Consider the following 26,140-nt stretch of genomic DNA (forward strand, 5'->3'; position numbering starts at 1 on the left):
TTGATCATTTTGAGTCTTTTGATCATGTATTGGGAGGCTGGCCATTCGGCCATGCCTAGACCTTGTTCTTATGTATTTTCAACGGTGGACTTTCTACACACCATAGATCAAGGTGTGGAGCTCTGCTGTACCTCGAGTATTAATGCAATTACTATTGTTCTTCTATTCAATTCAGCTTGTTCTTATTCCAAGATATTCATTCGCACTCAAGAACTTGATGAATGTGATGATTATGTGACGCTCATCATCATTCTCACTTATGAACGCGTGCCTGACAACCACTCCCGTTCTACAAGCAAACAAGGCTTGAATGTTTATCTCTTGGATTCCTTAATCAGAATCTTCGTGGTATAAGCTAGAATTGATGGCGGCATTCAAGAGAATCCGGAAGGTCTAAACCTTGTCTGTGGTATTCTGAGTAGGATTCAAGGATTGAATGACTGTGACGAGCTTCAAACTCCTGACGGCTGGGCATTAGTGACAGACACAAAAGAATCACTGGATTCTATTCCAACCTGATTGAGGACCGACAGATGATTAGCCGTGCTGTGACAGAGCGCCTTGATCATTTTCACTGAGAGGACAGGACTGTAGCCACTGACAACGGTGATGCCCAACATACAGCTTGCCATGGAAAGGAGTAAGAAGGATTGGATGAAGACAGTATGAAAGCAGAGAGATCGAAGGGACAAAGCATCTCCATACACTTATCTGAAATTCTCACCAATGAATTACATAAGTATCTCTATCTTTATCTTATGTTTTATTTATCTTTTAATCATTAATCCTCCATAACCATTTGAATCCGCCTGACTGAGATTTACAAGATGACCATAGCTTGCTTCATACCAACAATCTCCGTGGGATCGACCCTTACTCGCGTAAGGTTTATTACTTGGACGACTCAGTGCACTTGCTGGTTAGTTGTGCGAAGATGTGATAAAGAGTTGAGATTGCAATTGAGCGTACCATGTTGATGGCGCCATTGATGATCACAATTTCGTGCACCAAGTTTTTGGCGCCGTTGCCAGGGATTGTTTGAGTTTGGACAACTGACGGTTCATCTTGTTGCTTAGCTTAGGTATTTTTCTTCAGAGTTCTTAAGAATGAATTCTAGTGTTTAAAGGTGATGTTCTTATCATCACCAAAGCTGATTGATTCTCATCAATTTAGCTCTTGAAAGCAATGTCCTGCTGAAGCTTGGCTAGCCATATCTAATTTCTTTAGACTAAAGCTTTAGACTAACATTGCATGTTTCCTGGAATTCTCATTAAGAATTTTGATATCCTTATTTTCTTTTTCACTCAATTTTCAAAAAAAATTATTTGTTCTTCAGAGTTTTTAAGAATGAATTCTAGAGTTTCATGATGATTTGTTGAAGTCTGGCTGGCTGAGAAGCCATGTCTAATCTTTTGGACCGAGGTTTCAACTTATCATCACAAGAGCTTGTTGATTTCTATCAATTTTGCTATTGAAAGTAATGATCTGCTAAAGCTTGGCTGGCCATTGGCCATGTCTAGTGTTTTGGACCGGAGCTTTCACTGAAAGCTTGGCTGGCTAGTAAGCCATGTCTAATTCCTGGACCGGAGTTTTAGACTAACATTGCAATGATTCCTGGAATTCTCATTAAAAACTTTGAATCTCTTTATTTTCTTTTCCATATAATTTTCAAAAAAATCCAAAAAAAATTATAAAATCATAAAAACCAAAAATATTTTATGTTTCTTGTTGAGTCTAGTGTCTAAATTTAAGTTTGGTGTCAATTGCATGTCTCTATTCTTCTTGCATTTTTCAAATTCATTCATGTTCTTCATTGATCTTCAAGATGTTCTTGATGATTTCCTTGCTCTGATCTTTAAATTCTCTTTGTCTTGAGTGTTTTTTTGTTTCTCATATGCATTCTCAATTTGTTAGTGTCAGTAGTATACAAACTTCTAAGTTTGGTGTCTTGCACGCATTGTTTATTTGATTTTAGTTGCATTGTGAAAATTCCTCATCATTAAAAATTCAAAAAAAAATATTTTAATTTGTGTCTTTTCAAGTCAATAATACAGAGAATTGAAGATTCAGAACATACAGCAGAAGAATTACACAGAAAAAGCTGGGCGTTCAAAACGCCCAGTAAGGAAGGAAAACTGGCGTTTAAACGCCAGCTAGGGTACCTGGCTGGGCATTTAACGCCCAAAAGGGTAGCATTTTGGGCGTTAAACGCCAGAATGTATACCATTCTGGGCGTTTAACGCCAGGATGGCACAAGAGGGAAGATTTTGTTTTTAATTCAAATTTTTTTTCAAGTTTTCAAAATTTTTCAAAATAAAATATTTTTCAAATCATATCTTTTCAATCATATATTTTCAAAATCAATTTCTTTCCATTTTCAAAAATACTTGCTAACAATTAATGATTTGATTCAACATTTCAAGTATGTTGCCTTTTCTGTTGAGAAAGGTTTAATGTCTGAATCATATCTTTTAAATTTCTTGTTAGCCAAGTCATTAATTTTCAAAATCAAATCTTTTTAAATTGTTTTTCAAGTCATATCTTCTCAATCATATCTTTTCAATCACATTTTTTTTTCAAAATTAATTTTTCAATCATATCTTTTTGATTTCTAATTTAAAAATCTTTTTCAATTTCACTTTATTTCTTTCCCAATCTTAGTTTTCGAAAATCAATTACCTTTTTTCAAAATTTCTTTTAATTAATTCACTTTAATTTTCGAAAATTTCTTCCCCTCTTCTCACATCCTTCTATTTATGGACTAATACTCCTCCTCAATGCACAATTCGAACTCTATCTTTCTTGATAAGTTCGAATTCTTCTACCTCTTCCTTCTATTTTTCTTTTCCTCTGACACCTCAAGAAATCTCTATACTGTGACATAGAGGATTCCATACTTTCTTGTTCTCTTCTCTTTCATATGAGCAGGAACAAAGACAAAAGCATTCTTGTTGAGGCTGACCCTGAACCTGAAAGGACCTTGAAGCGAAAGCTAAGAGAAGCTAAAGCACTACTCTCTGTAGAGGACCTGACAGAAATCTTCAAACAAGAAGAAGACATGGCAGCCAAAAACAACAACAAGGCCAACAATGCAAGGAAGGTGTTGGGTGACTTTACTGCACCTACTCCCGACTTCTATGGGAGAAGCATCTCTATCCCTGCCATTGGAGCAAACAACTTTGAGCTTAAGCCTCAATTAGTTTCTCTAATGCAACAGAATTGCAAGTTCCATGGACTTCCATTGGAAGATCCTCATCAGTTTTTAGCTGAATTCTTGCAAATCTGTGACACTGTCAAAACCAATGGGGTTGACCCTGAGGTCTACAGATCTATGCTATTCCCTTTTGCTGTAAGAGGCAGAGCTAGGATATGGTTGGACTCACAACCTAAAGAAAGCATGAACTCTTGGGAAAAGCTAGTCAATGCCTTCTTGGCAAAGTTCTTTCCACCTCAAAAATTGAGTAAGCTTAGAGTGGAAGTCCAAACATTCAGACAGAAGGAAGGTGAATCCCTCTATGAAGCTTGGGAAAGATACAAACAATTGATCAGAAAGTGTCCTTCTGACATACTTTCTGAATGGAGCATCATAGGTATCTTCTATGATGGTCTGTCTGAACTGTCCAAGATGTCATTGGACAGCTCTGCTGGAGGATCTCTTCATCTGAAGAAGACGCCTGCAGAAGCTCAAGAACTCATTGAAATGGTTGCAAATAACCAATTCATGTACACTTCTGAAAGGAATCCTGTGAACAATGGGACCAATCAGAAGAAATGAGTTCTTGAGATTGATACTCTGAATGCCATATTGGCTCAGAACAAAATATTGACTCAGCAAGTCAATATGATTTCTCAAAGTCTGTCTGGAATACAAGCTGCACCAGGCAGTACTAAGGACGCTTCATCTGAAGAAGAAGCTTATGATCCTGAGAACCCTTCAATGGAAGAGGTGAATTACATGGGAGAACCCTATGGAAACACCTATAATCCTTCATGGAGAAATCATCCAAATCTCTCATGGAAGGATCAACAGAGACCTCAACAAGGTTTCAACAATAATAATGGTGGAAGAAACAGGTTTGGCAATAGCAAGCCTTTTCCATCATCTTCTCAGGAACAGACAGAGAATTCTAAGCAGAGCCACTCTGACTTAGCAACCATGGTCTCTGATCTAATCAAAACCACTCAAAGTTTCATGAATGAAACAAGGTCCTCCATTAGAAACTTTGAGGCACAAGTGGGTCAGCTGAGTAAGAAAGTTACTGAACTCCCTCCTAGTACTCTTCCAAGCAATACAGAAGAGAATCCAAAAGGAGAGTGCAAGGCCATCAACATGGCCAAATTTGGAGAGGAGGAAGAGGCAGTGATCGCCAATGAGGAATACCTCAATGGACGTCCACTGGCCTCCAATGAGTTCCCTAATGAGGAACCATGAGAATTTGAGGCTCACACTGAGACCATAGAGATTCCATTGGAATTACTTCTGCCATTCATGAGCTCTGATGAGTATTCTTCCTCTGAAGAGGACGAAGATGTCACTGAAGAGCAAGTTGCTAAGTACCTTGGAGCAATCATGAAGCTAAATGACAAGTTATTTGGTAATGAGACATGGGAGGATGAACCCCCTTTGCTCACCAAAGAACTGGATGACTTGACTAGGCAGAGATTACCTCAAAAGAGACAGGACCCTGGGAAGTTCTCAATACCTTGCACCATAGGCACCATGACCTTTGAGAAGGCTCTGTGTGACCTAGGGTCAAGCATAAACCTCATGCCTCTCTCTGTAATGGAGAAGCTAGGGATTTTTGAGGTGCAAGCTGCAAGAATCTCATTAGAGATGGCAGACAATTCAAAAAAACAAGCTTATGGACTTGTAGAGGATGTTCTGGTAAAGGTTGAAGACCATTACATCCCTGCTGATTTCATAGTCCTAGAGACTGGGAAGTGCATGGATGAATCCATCGTCCTTGGCAGACCCTTCCTAGCCACAGCAAAGGCTGTGATTGATGTTGACAGAGGAGAATTGATCATTCAAGTGAATGAATAATCCTTTGTGTTTAAGGCTCAAGGATACCCCTCTGTAACCATGGAAAGGAAGCATGAAGAGCTTCCCTCAAAACAAAGTCAAATAGAGCCCCCATAGTCAAACTCTAAGTTTGGTATTGGGAGGCCACAACCAACTTCTAAGTTTGGTATTGAACCCCCACATTCAAACTCTAAGTTTGGTGTTGGGAGGTTCCAACATTGCTCTGAGTGTCTGTGAGACTCCATGAGAGCCCACTGTCAAGCTACTGACATTAAAGAAGCGCTTGTTGGGAGGCAACCCAATGTTATATTTATCTATTTTCCTTTGTTATTTTATGTTTTCTGTAGGTTGATGATCATGTGAAGTCACAAAATCAATTGAAAAAACAAAAACAGAATGAGAAACAGAAAGAAAAACAGCACACCCTAGAGGAAAACTTGCTGGCATTTAAATGCCAGTGAAGACAGCAAATGGGCGTTTAACGCCCAGTCTGGCACCATTCTAGGCATTTAACGCCAGAAAGGGGCACCAGACAGGCGTTTAACGCCAGGAATGGGCAACAAGCTGGCGTTAAACGCCAGAAATGGGCACCAGCCCGGCGTTTAACGCCAGGATTGGCAGAAAGAGCATTTTTGCTCGCCACTTGGTGCAGGGATGAATTATCCTTGACACCTCAGGATCTGTGGACCCCACAGGATCCCCACCTACCCCACCACTCTCTCTCTTCTTCACCCATTCACCAATCACCTCAACACCTCTTCCCCAAAAACCCCTCACCTATCAAATCCCACCATTCTCTTCACCACTCACATCCATCCTTCATAAAACCCCACCTACCTCACCATTCAAATTCAAACCACTTTCCCTCCCAAACCCACCCATACATGACCGAACCCTACCCCTCTCCCCACCCCTATATAAACCCATCTTCACCCCCTCATTTTCTCACATCATACACACTACTTCTCTCCCTTGGCCGAAACACAAAGCCCCCCTCCATCTCCTCCATTTCTTCTTCTTCTACTCTCTTCTTTCATCTTTTGCTCGAGGACGAGCAAACCTTCTAAGTTTGGTGTGGTAAAAGCATTGCTTTTTGTTTTTCCATAACCATTTATGGCACCTAAGGCCGGAGAAACCTCTAGAAAGAGGAAAAGGAAGGCAAAAGCTTCCACCTCCGAGTCATGGGAGATGGAGAGATTCATCTCAAGGGTGCATCAAGACCACTTCTATGAAGTTGTGGCCATGAAGAAGGTGATCCCCGAGGTCCCTTTCAAACTCAAAAAGAGTGAATATCCGGAGATCTGACATGAGATCCAAAGAAGAGGTTGGGAAGTTCTTACCAACCCCATTCAACAAGGCGGAATCTTAATGGTTAAAGAGTTCTATGCCAATGCATGGATCACCAAGAACCATGATCAAAGTGTGAACTCGGACCCAAAGAATTGGCTTACAATGGTTCGGGGGAAATGCTTAGATTTTAGTCCGGAAAATGTAAGGTTGGCATTCAACTTGCCCATGATGCAAGGAGATGAACACCCCTACACTAGAAGGGTCAACTTTGATCAAAGGTTGGACCAAGTCCTCATAGACACTTGTGAAGAGGGCGCTCAATGGAAGAGAGATTCAAGGGGGAATCCGGTTCAACTGAGAAGGCATGACCTCAAGCCCGTGGCTAGGGGATGGTTGGAGTTTATCCAACGCTCAATCATTCCCACTAGCAACCAGTCTGAAGTTACTATAGACCGGGCTATCATGATTCATAGCATCATGATTGGAGAGGAAGTAGAAGTTCATGAGGTTATATCCCAAGAACTTTATAAGATGGCGGACAAGTCCTCTACCTTGGCAAGGTTAGCCTTTCCTCATCTCATTTGTCACCTCTGTTATTCAGTTGGAGTTAACATAGAGGGAGACATCCTCATTGATGAGGACAAGCCCATCACTAAGAAAAGTATGGAGCAAACAAGAGATCCCACTCATCATGAAATCCCTGAGATGCCTCAAGGGATGCACTTTCCTCCACAAAACTATTGGGAGTAAATCAACACCTCCCTAGGAGAATTGAGTTCCAACATGGGATAATTAAGGGTGGAGCACCAAGAACATTCCATCCTCCTCCATGAAATTAGAGAAGATCAAAGAATCATGAGAGAGGAGCAACAAAGGCAAGGAAGAGACATTGAGGAGCTCAAGCACTCCATAAGATCTTCAAGAGGAAGAACAAGCCGCCATTACTAAGGTGGACCCGTTCTTTAATTTCTTTGTTCTTTATTTTCCTATTTTTCGAATGTTTATGCTTATGTTTATCTATGTTTGTGTCTTATTACATGATCATTAGTGTCTTAGTGTCTATGCCTTAAAGTTATGAATGTCCTATGAATCCATCACCTTTCTTAAATGAAAAATGTTCTTAATTGAAAAAGAGAAGAATTGCATGAATTTTGAATTTTATAACAGATTAATTATTTTGATGTGGTGGCAATATTTTGGTTTCTGAATGTATGCTTGAACAGTGCATATGTCTTTTGAATTTGTTGTTCATGAATGGTTGGCTCTTGAAAGAATGATGAGAAAGGAGACATGTTACTGAGGATCTGAAAAATCATAAAAATGATTCTTGAAGCAAGAAAAAGCAGTGAATACAAAAAAACGAAAAAAAGGGAAAAAGAAAAAGAGAAAGAGAAAAAAAAGTCGTGATCCAAGGCAAAAAGAGTGTTCTTAAGAACCCTGGACACCTCTAATTGGGGACTCTAGCAAAGCTGAGTCACAATCTGAAAAGGTTCACCCAGTTATGTGTCTGTGGCATGTATGTATCCGGTGGTAATACTGGAAGACATAGTGCTTTGGGCCACGGACAAGACTCATAAAGTAGCTGTGTTCAAGAATCATCATACTTAACTAGGAGAATCAATAACATTATCTGGATTCTGAGTTCCTATAGAAGCCAATCATTCTGAATTTCAAAGGATAGAGTGAGATGCCAAAACTATTCAGAGGCAAAAAGCTAAAAGCCCTGCTCATCTAATTAATACTGATCTTCATAGATGTTTTTGGAATTCATTGCATATTCTCTTATATTTATCTTATTTGATTTTCAGTTGCTTGGGGACAAGCAACAATTTAAGTTTGGTGTTGTGATGAGCGGATAATTTATACGCTTTTTGGCATTGTTTTTAGTATGTTTTTAGTATGTTTTAGTTAGTTTTTATTATATTTTTATTAATTTTTAGTTAAAATTCACTTTTCTGGACTTTACTATAATTTTGTGTGTTTTTCTGTGATTTCAGGTATTTTCTGGCTGAAATTGAGGGACCTGAGCAAAAATCTGATTCAGAGGCTGAAAAGGATTGCAGATGCTGTTGGATTCTGACCTCCCTGCTCTCAAAGTGAATTTTCTCGAGCTACATAAGCCCAATTGGCGCGCTCTCAATTGCGTTGGAAAGTAGACATCCTGGGCTTTTCCAGCAATGTATAATAGTCTATACTTTGCCCGAGATTTGATGGCCCAAACAGGCGTTCCAAGTCAGCTCAAGAATTATGGCGTTTAACACCGGAACTGGCACAAGAATGGGAGTTAAACGCCCAAACTGGCACAAAAGCTAGCGTTTAACTCCAAGAAAAGTCTCTACACATAGAAGCTTCAATGATCAGCCCAAGCACACACCAGGTGGGCCCGGAAGTGGATTTTTATGTCATTTACTCATATTTGTAAACCCTAAGCTACTAGTTCTCTACAAATAGGACCTTTTGCTATTGTATTTTCATCTTTTGATCATTTTAGATCTTAGGATCATCTTTGGACGTCTAGTTCTTAGATCATTGGGGGCTGGCCTCTCGGCCATGCCTAGACCTTGTTCTTATGTATTTTCAACGGTGGAGTTTCTACACACCATAGATTAAGGTGTGGAGCTCTGCTGTACCTCGAGTATCAATGCAATTACTATTGTTCTTCTATTCAATTCGGCTTATTCTTGTTCTAAGATATCACTTGTTCCTCAACTTGATGAATGTGATGATTCGTGACACTCATCATCATTCTCACCTATGAACGTGTGCCTGACAACCACCTCCGTTCTACCTTATATTGAGTGGATATCTCTTGGATTCCTTAATCAGAATCTTCATGGTATAAGCTAGAATTGATGGCGGCATTCAAGAGAATCCGGAAGGTTTAAACCTTGTCTGTGGTATTCTGAGTAGGATTCAAGGATTGAATGACTGTGACGAGCTTCAAACTCTTGAAGGCTGTGCGTTAGTGACAGACGCAAAAGAATCACTGGATTCTATTCCAACCTGATTGAGAACCGACAGATGATTAGCCGTGCTGTGACAGAGCGCCTTGAACATTTTCATTGAGAGGACGGGACTGTAGCCACTGACAACGGTGATGCCCAACATACAGCTTGCCATGGAAAGGAGTAAGAAGGATTGGATGAAGACAGTAGGAAAGCAGAGAGACAGAAGGGACAAAGCATCTCCATATGCTTATCTGAAATTCTCACCAATGAATTACATAAGTATCTCTATCTTTATCTTATGTTTTATTTATCTTTTAATCATTAATCCTCCATAACCATTTGAATCCGCCTGACTGAGATTTACAAGATGACCATAGCTTGCTTCATACCAACAATCTCCGTGGGATCGACCCTTACTCGCGTAAGGTTTATTACTTGGACGACCCAGTGCACTTGCTGGTTAGTTGTAAGAAGATGTGATAAAGAGTTGAGATTGCAATTAAGCGTACCATGTTGATGGCGCCATTGATGATCACAATTTCGTGCACCAGTCAACAATGGAAATATAGAAAGTGCATGGGGGGACAGCTAAATACAAGGTGTTTATTGTTATGCCGGCAAAGGCATGAGTAGCATAGATCAAGCATTCAATGTCCAAGTTAGATTACCAAGTCTTCCAAACTAACAATATATTTGTAATAACCATTATATATAATTGATAAAATATAAAAAGGGTTTTTGTTAAAAGCAAGCATTGAAAGTAGTAGATTAAAAGAAATCTAAAAATAATGCATAGTGCTATACGGGCATTTTCACAAACACATAGCATGCATGGTAAATAAGGTATTTGAAAGTATTAAATTGAACATGCAAGCAACCCTATAAAAATAATATATAATTGTTAAACAAATCATTAACAATCCACAAGCAAAATATAAGAAATAATGACCCAAATAAATTTCTAACACCATTAAAAAAAGAAAGAAAAAAAGAGAAAACATGGATAGTGAAAGTAGGAAGAAAAAGAAGAAGAAAACATAAAAATAAGAAGAAGAATAGAAAAGTAAGGAGGGAAGAAGAAAAGAAAAACCTTGGTAATGGTGGTGAGAAAGATGAAGTAGAAAGTGAGAAAGAATGAAGGAGGAAGAAGGAGGAAGGGGAAGAAAGAAATAAGAAAGGGAAAGAAAAAGTAGGATTTGGGGAAGAAAAAGATAAGATATTTTGGCATATTTAGATAAGTTGTGCGGCGCATTCGATGCGGATGCGTGGGTCACGCATTCGCGCGGATAGCGCTTAAATGAGGTGACGCAGACGCGTCGGTCACGCGGACGCGTGACATGATTTATGCTAGTAGCGCGAGGGCAGCCTCGCGCTCACACAACTCTTTGTGTGAAAACTCAATTTGCCAAATTTTAGGGTGACGCGGTCGCGTGGTTGACGCGATCGCGTGAATGGCCAAAATTTGAAAACGGCACAGACGCGTGGGGCACGCATACGCGTGGTAGGGCTTGTGCGTCTAGCACGAGTCCAGCCCAATGCCAGCTCAACTTACTGGCATGCACCCTTTTTACGTCGAATTGCAGGGCCATGCGTTCGCGTGGGTGACGCAAACGCGTGGGGAGGCTATTGCGCACATGACGCGGACGCGTCAACGACGCAGTTGCTTAGATTCATTTGTGCCAAAGCACGCCTCCATCCACACTTTCGCGTGACTCTCTGTTCAATTATCTTTTCTTCCCAATGCACATGCGACGCTGGCACGTCGCGTGCGATTTTCCCTTTTTTATATATATGCAATATGCAAATGAGATGCAAGCAATAGGCACTAGTACTGAGAAGAGTTATTTGAAAAAGGAAATTAAGGAGAGGGAGAAGAACGATCATACCATGGTGGGTTGTCTCCCACCCAGCACTTTGCTTTAACGTCTTTAAGTTGGACGCTCCACTAGCTCAGTCTTCTGCTGTGGGTGGATCCTTCAAGAGGAAGATCTCTAGCTCCTAGTTTTTCGCCATCTTTTTGCCATGAAATAACTTCAAGCGATGTCCATTGACCTTTATCAGTTCAGGGCTTGAAGGATGGCTCAAGTGAAAGACTCCGTATGGTTCCGCCTTCTCTACTCGATAGGGACCGTCCCATCTGGATCTCAGCTTTCCTGGCAGGAGCCGCATTCTGAAGTTGTAAAGGAGGACTAAGTCCCCAGGTTGGAACTCCCTTCTCTTGATGTTCTTATCATGCACAGCTTTCACCTTCTCTTTATACAGCCTGGAGTTTTCATAAGCTTCTAGGCGAAGGTTCTCTAATTCTTGTAGTTGCAACTTCCGTTCAGCTCCGGCTTTCTCATAGGCCATGTTGTATTCCCCCAGAAGGCCTTGTGTTCTAACTCAACTGGGAGATGGCAGGCCTTTCCATAAACTAAGCGGAAAGGACTCATCCTGATTGGTGTCTTGTATGCTGTCCGATATGCCCAAAGCGCATCTTGGAGCCTGGTGCTCCAGTCCTTTCTATGAGACTTGACTATCTTTTGCAGTATGTGCTTTATCTCTCTATTAGACACCTCGGCCTGCCCATTAGTTTGGGGGTGATAGGCTGTTGATACTTTATGAATGATCCCATGCATCTTCAGTAATCCTGTTAGTCTCCTGTTACAAAAGTGAGTGCCTTGATCGCTCACGATTGCTCGTGGGGATCCAAAGTGACAAATAATATGGTTTCTAACAAAGAAAACAACAGTGTTAGCATCATCAGTACGGGTCGGAATTGCTTCCACCCATTTAGAAACATAATCTACAGCTAGCAGTATATAGAGGTGACCATGAGAATTTGGAAATGGACCCATGAAGTCAATGTCCCAAACATCAAAAATTTCACAAAAAAGCATAATTTGTTGAGGCATTTCATCCCTCTGGGATATATTACCAAATCTTTGGCAAAGAGAACAAGATTTACAAAGGTCAGCAGCATCTTTAAAAAGAGTAGGCCACCAGAATCCACAGTCTAAAACTTTTCTAGCTGTTTGTTGAGGGCCAAAGTGTCCTCCACTCTCAGAAGAATGGCAAGCCTCTAAAATGGACTGGAATTCGGATTGAGACACACACCGTCTAATTACCTGGTCAGCACCACACCTCCATAGATATGGATCATCCCATACATAATATTTGGACTCGCTTTTCAGCTTATCTCTCTGATGTTTAGTAAAAGCAGGAGGAAAAGTATGGATAACTAGATAATTAGCTACAGGTGCATACCAAGAAACTACATCAAATACTGCCTGTAAGCTATCAAATGGGAAATTATCATTGATAGGAATGGAGTCATCTTTAATGTGCTCAAGGCGACTCAAGTGGTCTGCCACTAAATTTTGGTTACCACTCCTATCTATAATTTCCAGATCAAATTCTTGCAGTAGTAGCATCCAACGTATTAGCCTTGGTTTAGACTCCTTTTTAGCTAATAAATACTTTAGAGCTGCATGATCTGAGTACACTACTACCTTAGTACCAAGTAAATAAGCTCAGAATTTATCCAGAGCAAAAACAATAACTAAAAGCTCTTTTTCAGTAGTAGTGTAATTAGATTGAGCAGCATCTAAGGTCTTAGATGCATAAGCAATTACAAAAGGGTCGTTACCTTCATGCTGAGCTAGTGCTGCTCCTACTGCATGGTTGGAGGCATCACACATGATTTCAAATGGTTGACTCCAGTCTGGTCCCCTCACAATCGGAGCTTGAGTCAAGGTGGTCTTCAGCTTATCAAATGCTTGTTTGCAATCTTCACTGAACTCGAACTCAATGTCTTTCTGCAGTAGTCTGGATAAGGGTAGTGTTACCTTACTGAAGTCCTTAATGAATCTCCTGTAAAAACTTGCATGGCCAAGGAACGAACGGACTTCCCTCACATAGGAGGGGTAAGGTAAACTAGAAATAACATCCACCTTTGCTGGGTCTACAGAGATACCAGTATCAGAAACAACATATCCTAGAATAATTCCTTGTTTCACCATAAAATGACACTTTTCAAAATTTAAAACAAGGTTTGAACTAACACACTTATCCAATACCCTAGATAAACCATCCAAGCAAAGGCTAAATGAATCACCATATACGCTAAATTCATCCATAAAAACTTCCATACAGGTCTCAATGAGATCAGAGAACAGACTCATCATGCACCTTTGGAAAGTAGCTGGTGCATTACATAAGCCAAAGGGCATTCTTTTATAAGCATAAGTCCCAAAAGGACATGTAAAAGTAGTCTTTACCTAATCTTCAGGAGCTATATGGATTTAAAAATAACCTGTATAACCATCTAAAAAGCAGTAATGAGATTTACCTGACAGGCGATCAAGCATCTGATCAATGAATGGCAAGGGGTAATGATCCTTGCGAGTAGCTTGGTTGAGACGCTTGTAGTCAATGCAAACTCTCCATGCGTTCTGCACTTTGGTTGTTAGAAGTTCTCCCTGCTCATTTCTTATTGTTGTGACTCCAGACTTCTTGGGTACCACTTGCACTGGACTTACCCATTCGCTATCTGAGATGGGATAAATGATATCTGCTTCAAGTAGTCTGGTCACTTCCTTCTTGACAACTTCTAAGATGGTTGGATTCAATCTTCTCTGAGGTTGACGGACAGGCTTTGCTCCTTCTTCTAAGAATATTCTGTGTTCGCAAACTTGAGGGCTGATGCCTACTATATCCGCCAAGCTCCATCCAATTGCTTTCTTATGCGTCCTCAATACACTAAGCAGTTGTTCTTCTTGTTGGGAAGTGAGCTCCCTTGCAATGATAATTGGAAACTTCTGCTTGTCCTCAAGGTAAGCATACTTGAGGTGTGGAGAAAAGGGCTTTAACTCCATTTTCTACTCATGGTTTGGCTCTGGATCATCTGGGGTTGGTGAAAATGGTAATGAATCTTCAGTGTGTTCAGAGGGTGTCCCCACACTTGGATCTTGCTCCAGGTGACTCTCTTCCATTTCTTTCTGGTGAGTTGCAGCTATAATTTCATCAATGATGTCACATTAGAATATGGAGTGATCTTCTGGGGGATGCTTCATAGCTTCATCCAGATTGAAGCTCACTGTTCTGCCATCTACCTCAAAAGAATAGGTTCCCGAAAAGGCATCCAGCTTGAACTTCAAAGTCTTTAAAAATGGTCTTCCAAGCAGGATAGACGAAGGCTTTCCTGAGTCATTTTGGGGCATCTCCAAGATATAGAAGTCAATGGGAAACGTGAGCCCCTGATGCTCACTAACACATCTTCAGCAATTCCTACCACTGTAATAATGCTTTTATCTGCTAACACAAAATGAGCTGCCGACTTTTTTAAGGGAAAGAGCCTTAAAGCATTATATATAGACAAGAGCATAATACTCACGCACGCTCCTAAATTACACATACAGTCAGAAAATATCACACCTCCAATGGTACAATTAACCATACATGGGCCTGGATCACTACATTTTTCAGGTATATTTCCCATTAAAGCAGATATAGAACTACCTAAAGGAATAGTTTCTAATTCATTAATTTTATCTTTATGTATGCACAATTCTTTTAGAAACTTTGCGTATTTAGGTACTTGTTGAATAACATCAAAAAGGGGAACATTTACCTCAACCTTTTTGAAGATTTCTACCATTTTAGGATCAAGTTCCATCTGCTTTCTGGATTTCTTAGCAAGGTGTGGAAATGGGATAGGAGTGGCGTCTCTTACAGCTTCAGCTTGCTGGGGTTCTACGTTCCTTGGTTGGGCTGCTTTAGCTTCGGTCATGCCTTGTGTTTCATCTTCTTCTTCAACATCCTCTACCTCAACCGTGTCCTCAGCTGGGGCGTGTTCTAGCCGGCTTGGTTCCCCAGGATTCCTCTCTTGCAGTGTGGTGCCAGACCTCAAGGTAATGGCAATGATGCCACCCTTGGGGTTGGGTAATGGTTGAGAGGGGATTCCACTGGAGCTCGAAGACTGGTTGTTGGAATTATTTAGTGATCCAATCTGTGAGAGAAGAGCTTGCAAGGTAGAGTTCAGACCATTTAGAGTAGAAGTAAGGTTGTTTTCCATGGCCTGCTGTCTCCGATCAGTAGATTGCAATAACTCATCATTAGAAGATGAAGAGGGATAAGTGATCTGAGGGGTCTACTGAGATGCTTGAGGCTGCCTTAGATGAGGTGCTCTGTAGGCCTGATTCTGATTCTACTGCCTGAAGTTGTTATTGTTATTTCACCTCTGGTTTCCATTGTTATCTCTGCCTCCTCTGTTATGATTGTCCCTCCAACCTTGGTTGGAATTATCCCTCCAACCTTGGTTGGAATTATCCTGCCATCCATGCTTGTAGCTACCGCCTTGATTGTATCCTTGATTGGGGCGGTCATAGAAGTTATGAGTGGCTGCCACAGTGTTATCTTCCTGTTGGAGTTGCGGACATTCATCAGTATAATGACTATAATCAGTATAGATCCCGCATACTCTTTGTGGAACCAACTGTTGGCTTTACTGTGGTGGAGAAGGCTGGGCTTGCTGAGCTTGTTGTTGACTCAACTGCATCTGCTTCAGTAAGTTGGTCATTTCACATATACTCTGAGTTAGAGCAGTAGTCTCTTTGCTAGAGGATACCTCTGCAACAGCTTTTGAGTGGCCTTGCTTCTGCCTGTGATTTCTAGTAGATCCAGTTATGTCGCTGATCAATTGCCATCCTTCATCAGTGGTCTTGTACTTTTTCATAGACCCATTGCTAGCACCTTCCAATGTGGTCTTATCTTGAGGCTTCATGCCCTGTGTGAAGTAGCCGAGCAACACTAACTTCTTAATCATGTGGTGGGGACATGCTTCCAGAAGATTGTTGAAGCGCTCCCAATATTTGTGTAGAGTCTCGGATTCGTCTTGAACAATCATGGAAATTTCCTTCCTCAATCTATCAGTAACTTCAGCTGAAAAGAATTTTTCCAAAAATTCCCTTCTAAGCGTGTCCCAGTTAGCAACAGTCGCTCTAGGTTGGGCGTAGTACCACTCTCTTGCCTTTCCCTCGAGAGAGAACGGGAAGGCTTTTAACAAAATAGAAGTTTCATCTGTACCATTACGCCTGACAGTAGAACAGGCTGCCTGGAAATCCCTAAGGTGCTTGATAGGCTCTTAAGCAGGTAAGCCATGAAACTTAGGCATCAAGTTGAGTAGTGCAGTCTTTAGTTCAAAATCTACAGCCACCGCTGGGTGATGCACTTGATACAGTTACAGTGTAAAATCAGGGGCTCCAGCCTCCTGAATAGTGATTCTCCTAGGTGCTGCCATGTCACTTGCACGTAAATCAACCGAATCAGTAGAAAGGGAGCTTGTTTCTTCCTTAAGTGACGTTTTAGATTCGTCCTCGGAGAGGACTAACTGACGCCGAGCTTGCCTTATACGTGAAATAGTTCTTTCAATCTCAGGATCAAATACTAGCAAGCTTGGATCAGGTAGTGAACGCGTCATTCAATGAAAGAAACATGCAGCTCATAGTAGCAAAAATAAGAAGAAAAATGCAAATAAATAAATTCCAATCAATAAATTAGCATACTATTGCAACTCCCCGGCAACGGCGCCAAAAATTGACTTGGCGAAAATTAGCAGATTAAGAATTATTAAGAAAAATGGCGTTGCAAGTACAGTTCTTAACCAGCAATAATCCACTTGTCAATTTAGAAAAGAGTTGTCACAAATTTTAGAAATAAAATGCTGGGAGTATGAGTCCTAGGTCGTCTCCCAACGAGTTGCAGGAAGATGTGCTATTTTACTAATCAGAGGTTTTTCAAAATGGTTTTTAGTTTGATGAACAAAAAATTAAATTAGAGAATTTATGTAATTTAAATAAAAATCTTGACCGGGAGAAGATTAATCGGAAGTTCTATCCTTGTTGGAATTTTTTCAAAATCAATTAATAATTAGTAGTTGTTTCTACTTAGTTAACCCTCAACGAATGAAGGAAAGTCAAGTTAAAAGTCAACTTCTATTCACAAGTCCTAATCCTCTCCCTTGGGAAGGATTAGAGTTAGTGACTAACAAGTCAACCAACGACGAACCAATTACAATTGAACTCTTGAGTATTCCAACTCAAGGTTCTCCATTTAATCAACTCCCAATCAAGTTGGGCAACTACTCCATTATCATAAATATAGACTTCACAAAATTAAGAGGAAAAATAAAAAGAGACATGATAAATAATAATCAAAGAGATCAATTAAAAATAAAAATAGTCTTGTATTAATGAACTCTAAAAGTAATCCAATGTAAACTCTGGACAAATTAAGAATATGGAAGAGTAAATAAAAAGTAGGTAAGCAAACTAGAATGACCAGTTTCGGAGGTAGACTCTTCTCAATAACCAAAGCCAAAATCTTCAAATCCTAAATTATGAATGTATGTGAAAAACCTAGAGGAGGAGTAGAATCCGATCTCAAACTAAAAATTATGCAGAATGAATATGTTCTCTGTCTCTGCATGTTCCCTGGCTCTAATCTGCATTTCTGGACCAAAAATTGGGTTAAAACGCGGCCCAGAATCTATGCCAGCGACTTTTGTAATTCTGCAGATCGCGCACGTCACGCGACCACGTCGTCCACTCGTTCGCGTCACTCAGCGTTTTCCGTGCCACGCGTGCGCGTCGTCCATGCATTCACGTCACTCGTGCAGCTTCCAATCCACGCGTTCGCATCAGACACGCGTTCGCGTCGCTGTGAATTTCTCCATTTCGCACGGTCGCGTGAGCCATGCGCCCGCGTCACTTCTCGCTGGTCATCTCCTCAATTTCTTGTGTTCTTTCCATTTTTCAAGATTTCTCTCCATTCTCTAAGCCATTCCTGCCCTATGAAGCTTGAAACACTTAACACATGGATCACGGCATCGAATGGTATAAAGGAGACTAAAAATATACAATTAAAAGATCTTTAGGAAGCAAGTTTTCAATCATAGAACATTTTCAGGAAGGAATTGTAAATACATGCAAATCATATGAATAAGTGGGTGAAGACTTGATAAAACCACACAATTAAACATAATATAAATCATAAAATAATGGTTTATTTGCTCCGCACCCTCTCATATAATCCAATCATCTCCTCATCATTCCGTTCCAAGTTCTTAAATCATCACAACCATCATCATACATGATTTTCCATTCCGAACTCATTGGTTCAACAGTTTCTCATATCATTGTCAGCGAGCACCATATTCACCACTCTTCCCTCTCTCTCAACCAACTCATCCTCAAAACACCAGAAACCTAAACTTCCATTGCTAACTTTTCAAAGAAAAACCAAATTAAAACCTACCCAATCGTCATAAACCACTACCACACACAACACCTTGCCTCTTCATATCATTCTCCTCAACTTCACTTAAATTACTCAACCATTATACCATATCTCACTACCAATTCCATAATTTCCCACTTAATCATAAATTCACACTCATAATCATAATCAATCAACAACAACCTCAACTACCAAAACAAATCCTCATAAATTCCAATAGTCATTATCGAACCCTATCCATCATTAACCAAATCCATGACAAAGCTCGTCAACACCAATAATACCCAAATACTCAACAACCACAATAACCAACAATCAAAAATCATCATCAATATATTTCATCAAACATCATAATCATCAATATCCTTCATTCCAACCCACCATAAACATTTTACATTAACTCATCACCTTAAATTCTCAAAATTCTCATTATTCATCAATATAATTAATCATCATCAATACTCATCAACAATACCAACAACTCTCAACAACCATAACAAATATCAACATTTAATATCTCAATTTATCAACTCCTTAAACACTCATCTCCAATTACCAACAACATTAATATCCATCATCAATCATCAACCATATCAACAAACCCTCGTCAATAACTATAAATCTCACATTCATCATCAACCTTCATAATCATTAAAATTCCAACAATCATCATCAAACCATATAATCATTATCATTATTATTCCAATTCCTTCCTGATGAGCGGATAATTTATACGCTTTTTGGCATTGTTTTTAGGTAGTTTTTAGTAAGTTCAAGCTACTTTTAGGGATGTTTTCATTAGTTTTTATGTTAAATTCACATTTCTGGACTTTACTATGAGTTTGTGTATTTTTCTGTGATTTCAGGTAATTTCTGGCTGAAATTGAGGGACTTGAGCAAAACTCTGAAAAAGGCTGACAAAAGGACTGCTGATGCTGTTGGAATCTGACCTCCCTGCACTCAAAATGGATTTTCTGGAGCTACAGAACTCCAAATGGCACGCTCTCAACGGCGTTGGAAAGTAGACATCCAGGGCTTTCCAGCAATATATAATAGTCCATACTTTATTCGGAAATTGACGACGTAACTTGGCGTTGAACGCCAAGTACATGCTGCTGTCTGGAGTTAAACGCCAGAAAAACGTCATGATCCGGAGTTGAACGCCCAAAACACGTCATAACTCGGAGTTCAACTCCAAGAGAAGCCTCAGCTCGTGGATTGATCAAGCTCAGCCCAAGCATACACCAAGTGGGCCCCGGAAGTGGATTTATGCATCAATTACTTACTCATGTAAACCCTAGGAGCTAGTTTATTATAAATAGAACATTTAACTATTGTATTAGTGATCTTTTGATCACTTTAGATCTAAAGAGCATCTCTGGACGCATAGTTCTCAGATCATGGGGGCTGGCCATTTGGCCATGCCTGAACCTTTTACTTATGTATTTTCAACGGTGGAGTTTCTGCACACCATAGATTAAGGGTGTGGAGCTCTGCTGTACCTCAAGTATTAATGCAATTCTATTTTATTCCATTAAATTCTATCTTATTCTTATTCCAAGATATTCATTCGTACCCAAGAACATGATGAATGTGATGATTATGTGACGCTCATTATCATTCTCACTTATGAACGCGTGTGATTGACAACCACTTCCGTTCTACATGCAACAGAGCTTGAATGTGTATCTCTTAGATTCCCCAACAGAATCTTCGTGGTATAAGCTAGATAGATGGCGGCATTTATGAGGATCCGGAAAGTCTCACCTTGTCTGTGGTATTCCGAGTAGGATCCTGGGAATCCGGAAAGTCTAACCTTGTCTGTGGTATTCCGAGTAGGATTCCGGTAATGAATGACTGTGACGTGCTTCAGACTCGCAAGTGCTGGGCGTTAGTGACAGACGCAAAAGAATCAAGGGATTCTATTCCAGTAGGTGTGGGAACCAACCAGTGATTAGCCGTGCTGTGACAGAGCGCGTGAGCGTAGTTTTCACTGCGAGGATGGGATGTAGCCTTCGGCCAGGTGATGCCTCCAGACGATTAGCCATGCGAGGGACAGCCGCAGAGGACCATTTTCCCGAGAGGATTAAAAGTAGCCATCGTCGAACGGTGAACCCCTATACACAGCTTGCCATGGAAAGGAGTAAGAAGGATTGAGTTGAAGCAATAGGAAAGTAGGCGTTCTTGAGCCATACAGCATCTCCATTCGCTTATCTGAAATTTCCACCAATGAATCTGCATAAGTATTCTATCCCTTTTATTATTTCTTCTTATTATTAATTTTCGAAACCATAATTCAATTTAATCTGCCTAACTGAGATTTACAAGGTGACCATAGCTTGCTTCATACCAACAATCTCTGTGGGATCGACCCTTACTCACGTAAGGTTTATTACTTGGACGACCCAGTACACTTGCTGGTTAGTTGAACGGAGTTGTGTCCACTCATGCCAATTTCAAATTCCATAATTTTACAAGGAGTGCAACTTAAAGAATAAAGATCACAATTTCGTCCACCAAGTTTTTGGCGCCGTTGCCGGGGATTGTTCGAGTATGGACAACTGACGGTTCATCTTGTTGCTCAGATTAGGTAATTTTCTTTTCAAAAATCTTTTTCAAAATTTTTCTTTTATTTTTCATTTTTATAAAACTTTATTTTCGAAAAAAAATTAATAAAAAAAAATCATAAAATCATAAAAATCAAAAATATTTTGTGTTTCTTGTTTGAGTCTTGAGTCAATTTTTAAGTTTGGTGTCAATTGCATGCTTTAAAAATTTTTCTTGCATTTTTCGAAAATTCCATGCATTCATAGTGTTCTTCATGATCTTCAAGTTGTTCTTGATAAGTCCTCTTGTTTGATCTTGATGCTTTCTTGTTTTGTGTTGTTTGTTGTTTTTCATATGCATTTTTTGTTTGTTAGAGTCCATGCATTAAAGATTTCTAAGTTTGGTGTCTTGCATGTTTTCTTTGCATTAAAAATTTTTCAAAAATATGTTCTTGATGTTCATCATGATCTTCAAAGTGTTCTTGGTGTTCATCTTGACATTCATAGCATTCTTGCATGCATTCATTGTTTTGATCTAAAAATTTCATGCATTAAGTATTTTTGTTGTTTTTCTCTCTCATAATTAAAAATTCAAAAATCAAAAAAATATCTTTTCCTTATTTCCCTCCAAATTTTCGAAATTTTGGGTTGACTTGGTCAAAATTTTTAAAAATTAGTTGTTTCTTACAAGTCAAGTCAAAATTTCAATTTTAAAAAATCTTATCTTTTCAAAATCTTTTTCAAAAATCATATCTTTTTCATTTTTTTTTCTATTTTTTGAAAATTTTAAAAATTATTTTTCAAAAATCTTTTTCTTATCTTTTATATCTAATTTTCGAAAATTAGCTAACAATTAATGTGATTGGTTCAAAAATTTGAAGTTTGTTACTTTCTTGATAAGAAAGGTTCAATCTTTAAATTCAAGAATCTTATCTTGTAGTTTCTTGTTAGTTAAGTCATTTTAAAAATTAAATCTTTTTCAAAATATCTTTTTATTAAAATTTTTATCTTATCTTTTTATCTTATTCTTCTCAAAATTTTATCTTTTTTTAAAATTTGATTTCAAAATATCTTATCTAACTTCCTATCTTCTTATCTTTTTAAAATTTGATTTCAAATCTTTTTCAATCAACTAACTAACTTTTTGTTTGTTTCTTATCTCTTTCAAAACCACCTAACTACTTTTCCCTCTCTAATTTTCGAAAATATCTCATCCCTTTTCAAAAATTCTTTTTAATTGTTTTAAATTTTAATTTTAATCTTATTTTATTTCTAATTTTCGAAAATTACTAACTTCTTTTTCAAAATTATTTTCGAATTTTCTCTCTCTCTTTTCTTCTTCTATTTAATTCTTTAATTACTAACACTTCTCTTCACCTCTCTTCATCCAAAAATCCGAATCTCCTTCTTCATTCTTCTACCCCCTTCTTCTTCTACTAACATAAAGGAATCTCTATACTGTGACATAGAGGATTCCTCTTCTTTTCTTGTTTTCTTCTCTTTCATATGAGCAGGAACAAGGATAAAGGCACTCTTGTTGAAATTGATCCAGAACCTGAAAGGACTCTGAAGAGAAAATTAAGAGAAGCTAAATTACAACAATCCAGAAACAACCTTTCAGAAATTTTCGAACAAGAGAAGGAGATGGCAGCCGAAAATAATAATAATAATGCAAGGAGAATGCTTGGTGACTTCACAAAGCCAACGTCCAAATTTGATGGAAGAAGCATCTCCATTCCTGCCATTGGAGCCAACAACTTTGAGCTGAAACCTCAGCTAGTTGCTTTAATGCAACAAAACTGCAAGTTTTATGGACTTCCATCTGAAGATCCTTATCAGTTTTTAACTGAATTCTTGCAGATCTGTGAGACTGTAAAGACGAATGGAGTTGATCCTGAAGTCTACAGACTCATGCTTTTCCCTTTTGCTGTAAGAGACAGAGCTAGAATATGGTTGGATTCACAACCTAAGGATAGCCTGGACTCCTGGGATAAGCTGGTCACTGCCTTCTTGGATAAATTCTTTCCTCCTCAAAAGCTGAGCAAGCTGAGAGTGGATGTTCAAACCTTCAAACAAAAAGATGGTGAATCCCTATATGAAGCTTGGGAAAGATACAAGCAGCTGACCAAAAGATGTCCATCTGACATGTTTTCAGAATGGACCATATTAGATATATTCTATTATGGCCTCTCTGAATTTTCGAAAATGTCATTGGACCATTCTGCAGGTGGATCTATTCTCCTAAAGAAAACGCCTGAAGAGGCTCAAGAACTCGTTGATATGGTTGCAAACAACCAATTCATGTACACTTCTGAGAGGAATTCCGTGAATAATGGGATACCTTAGAAGAAAGGAGTTCTTGAAATTGATGCTCTGAATGCCATATTGGCTCAGAACAAAGTGTTGACTCAACAGGTCAACATGATCTCTCAAAATCTGAGTGGATGGCAACATGCATCCAACAGTACTAAAGAGGCAGCTTCTGAAGAAGCTTATGATCCTGAGAACCCTGCCATGGCAGAGGTTAATTACATGGGTGAACCTTATGGTAACACCTATAACTCATCATGGAGAAATCATCCAAATTTCTCCTGGAAGGATCAACAAAAGCCTCAACAAGGCTTTAACAATGGTGGACGCAATAGGCTGAGTAATAGTAAGCCATATCCATCATCTTCTCAGCAACAAACAGAGAATTCTGAACAAAACACTTCTAATTTAGCCAATATAGTCTCTGATCTGTCAAAGGCCACTTTCAGTTTCATGAATGAAACAAGATCCTCCATTAGAAATTTGGAGGCACAAGTGGGCCAGCTGAGTAAGAAAGTCATTGAAACTCCTCCCAGTATTCTCCCAAGTAATACAGAAGAGAATCCAAAAGGAGAGTGCAAGGCCATTGATGTGATCAATGTGGCCGAATGCACAAGGGAGGAAAAGGACGAAAATCCTAGTGAGGAAGACTTCCTGGGACGTCCCTCAAGCAAGAAGGAGTCTCCTATTAAGGATCCAAAGGAATCTGAGGCTCATATAGAGACCATAGAGATTCCATTAAATCTCTTTCTGCCATTCATGAGCTCTGAAGACTATTCTTCCTCTGAAGAGGATGAAGATGTGACTAGAGAGCAAGTTGCTCAATACTTAGGAGCTATCATGAATCTGAATGCCAAGTTGTTTGGTAATGAGACTTGGGAAAGTGAACCTCCCTTGCTCATTAGTGAACTAGATACTTGGATTCAGAAAACTCGACCTCAAAAGAAACAAGATCCTGGCAAGTTCCTAATACCTTGTACCATAGGCACCATGACCTTTGAAAAGGCTCTATGTGACCTGGGGTCAGGGATAAATCTTATGCCACTCTCTGTAATGGAGAAGCTGGGGATCATTGAGGTACAGCCTGCCTTGTTCTCATTACAATTGGCAGACAAGTCTTTGAGACAAGCTTATGGAATATTAGAGGACGTGTTAGTAAAGGTTGAAGGCCTTTACATCCCTACTGATTTCATAATCTTAGACACTAGGAAGGAAGAGGATGATTGCATCATCCTTGGAAGACCTTTCCTAGCCACAGCAAGAGCTGTGATAGATGTCAACAGAGGTGAATTAGTCCTTCAACTGAATGGGGACTACCTTGTGTTTAAGGCACATGGCCATCCCTCTGTGACAAAAGAGAGTAAGCATGAAGAGCTACTCTCAGTTCAGAGTCAAGAAGAGCCCCCACAGTCAAACTCTAAGTTTGGTGTTGTGAGGCCACAACCAAACTCTAAGTTTGGTGTTAAGATCCCATATCCAAACTCTAAGTTTGGTGTGGACAACTATACAACATTGACCTGATCACCTTGTGGCTCCATGAGAGCCACTGTCAAGCTATTGACATTAAAGAAGCGCTTATTGGGAGGCAACCCAATTTTATTTATCTAATTTTATGTTATTCTATTTTATTGTTATTTTGTGTTTTATTAGGTACATGATCATGAGGAGTCACGAAAAAATCATAAAAATTAAAAATAGAATCAAAAACAGCAGAAGAAAAAATTTTCACCCTGGAGGACGCACAGGCTGGCGTTCAACGCCAGTAAGATGCATCTGGCTGGCGTTCAACGCCAGAACAGAGCACCATTCTGGCGCTGAACGCCAGAAACAAGCAACATTCTGGCGCTGAACGCCAGGAATGTGCCCAGAGAAGAAAAACTGGCGCTGAACGCCAGTAACAAGTATGAAACTGGCGTTCAACGCCAGAAACATGCTTTACATGGGTGTTGAACACCCAGAATGTGCACCAATGGGCGTTTAAACGCCAGAATGATGCACGAAGGCATTTTACATGCCTATTTGGTGCAGGGATGGAATTCCTTGACACCTCAGGATCTGTGGACCCCACAGGAACACCTTAGGATCTGTGGACCCCACAGGATTCCAACCTAACATATTCCCACCTTACCTTTTAATCCTAATCACACTCTCCTAATCCAAATTCACTCTTCCCCATGTCACACTTCCCAACACCTTTCATCAATCACCTCAATTCCTCTTCCCAATTACCCCATTCACCACTCACATCCATCCACTCTTCCCCATAAACCCCACCTACCTTCAAAAATTCAAACCAATTTCCCTCCCATTTCCACCCAAATGGCCGAACATACCTCCCCCCCTTTCCCTATAAATACCCTTCCATTCTACTTCATTTTCACACAACACAACCCCTCCTTCTTCACCTAAGCCGAACATACCTCTCTCCCTCTCTACCATTTTTCTTTTTCTTCTTCTTCTCTTCTTTCTTCTCTTGCTCGAGGGTGAGCAATATTTTAAGTTTGGTGTGGTAAAAGCACAAGCTTTTTGTTTTTCCATTACCATCAATGGCACCTAAGACCGGAGTATCCTCTAGAAAAGGAAAAGGGAAGACAAAAGCTTCCACCTCCGAGTCATGGGAGATGGAAAGATTCATCTCCAAGAGCCATCAAGACCACTTCTATGATGTTGTGGCAAAGAAGAAAGTGATCCCTGAGGTCCCTTTCAAGCTCAAGAAAAATGAGTATCCGGAGATCCGACATGAAGTC

The 26,140-nt window shown here is 39.6% G+C and overlaps 1 protein-coding gene and 1 non-coding gene across 2 annotated transcripts; both read right to left on the reverse strand.

Moving 5' to 3' along the window:
- Positions 1–3,463: 3,463 nt before the first annotated feature.
- On the reverse strand, positions 3,464–3,567 carry LOC130964684 (small nucleolar RNA R71). The gene has a single exon (XR_009080769.1). It is a non-coding gene; the product is annotated as a small nucleolar RNA R71 (small nucleolar RNA).
- A 7,692-nt stretch (positions 3,568–11,259) lies between these two features.
- Positions 11,260–11,610, reverse strand: LOC130963024 (uncharacterized). Its single transcript, XM_057889174.1, has one exon. The coding sequence runs from the start codon at positions 11,608–11,610 to the stop codon at positions 11,260–11,262; it is 351 nt and encodes a 116-aa protein (XP_057745157.1).
- Between the last annotated feature and the right edge of the window lie 14,530 nt (positions 11,611–26,140).

This window comes from Arachis stenosperma, chromosome 2 (genome assembly GCF_014773155.1).
Source record: "Arachis stenosperma cultivar V10309 chromosome 2, arast.V10309.gnm1.PFL2, whole genome shotgun sequence".
Taxonomy (NCBI): Eukaryota; Viridiplantae; Streptophyta; class Magnoliopsida; order Fabales; family Fabaceae; genus Arachis; species Arachis stenosperma.

Coding starts and splice junctions, on each gene's coding strand:
- LOC130963024 (XM_057889174.1), bottom strand. CDS start 11,610: ATGGCCTATGAGAAAGCCGGAGCTGAACGGAAGTTGCAACTACAAGAA.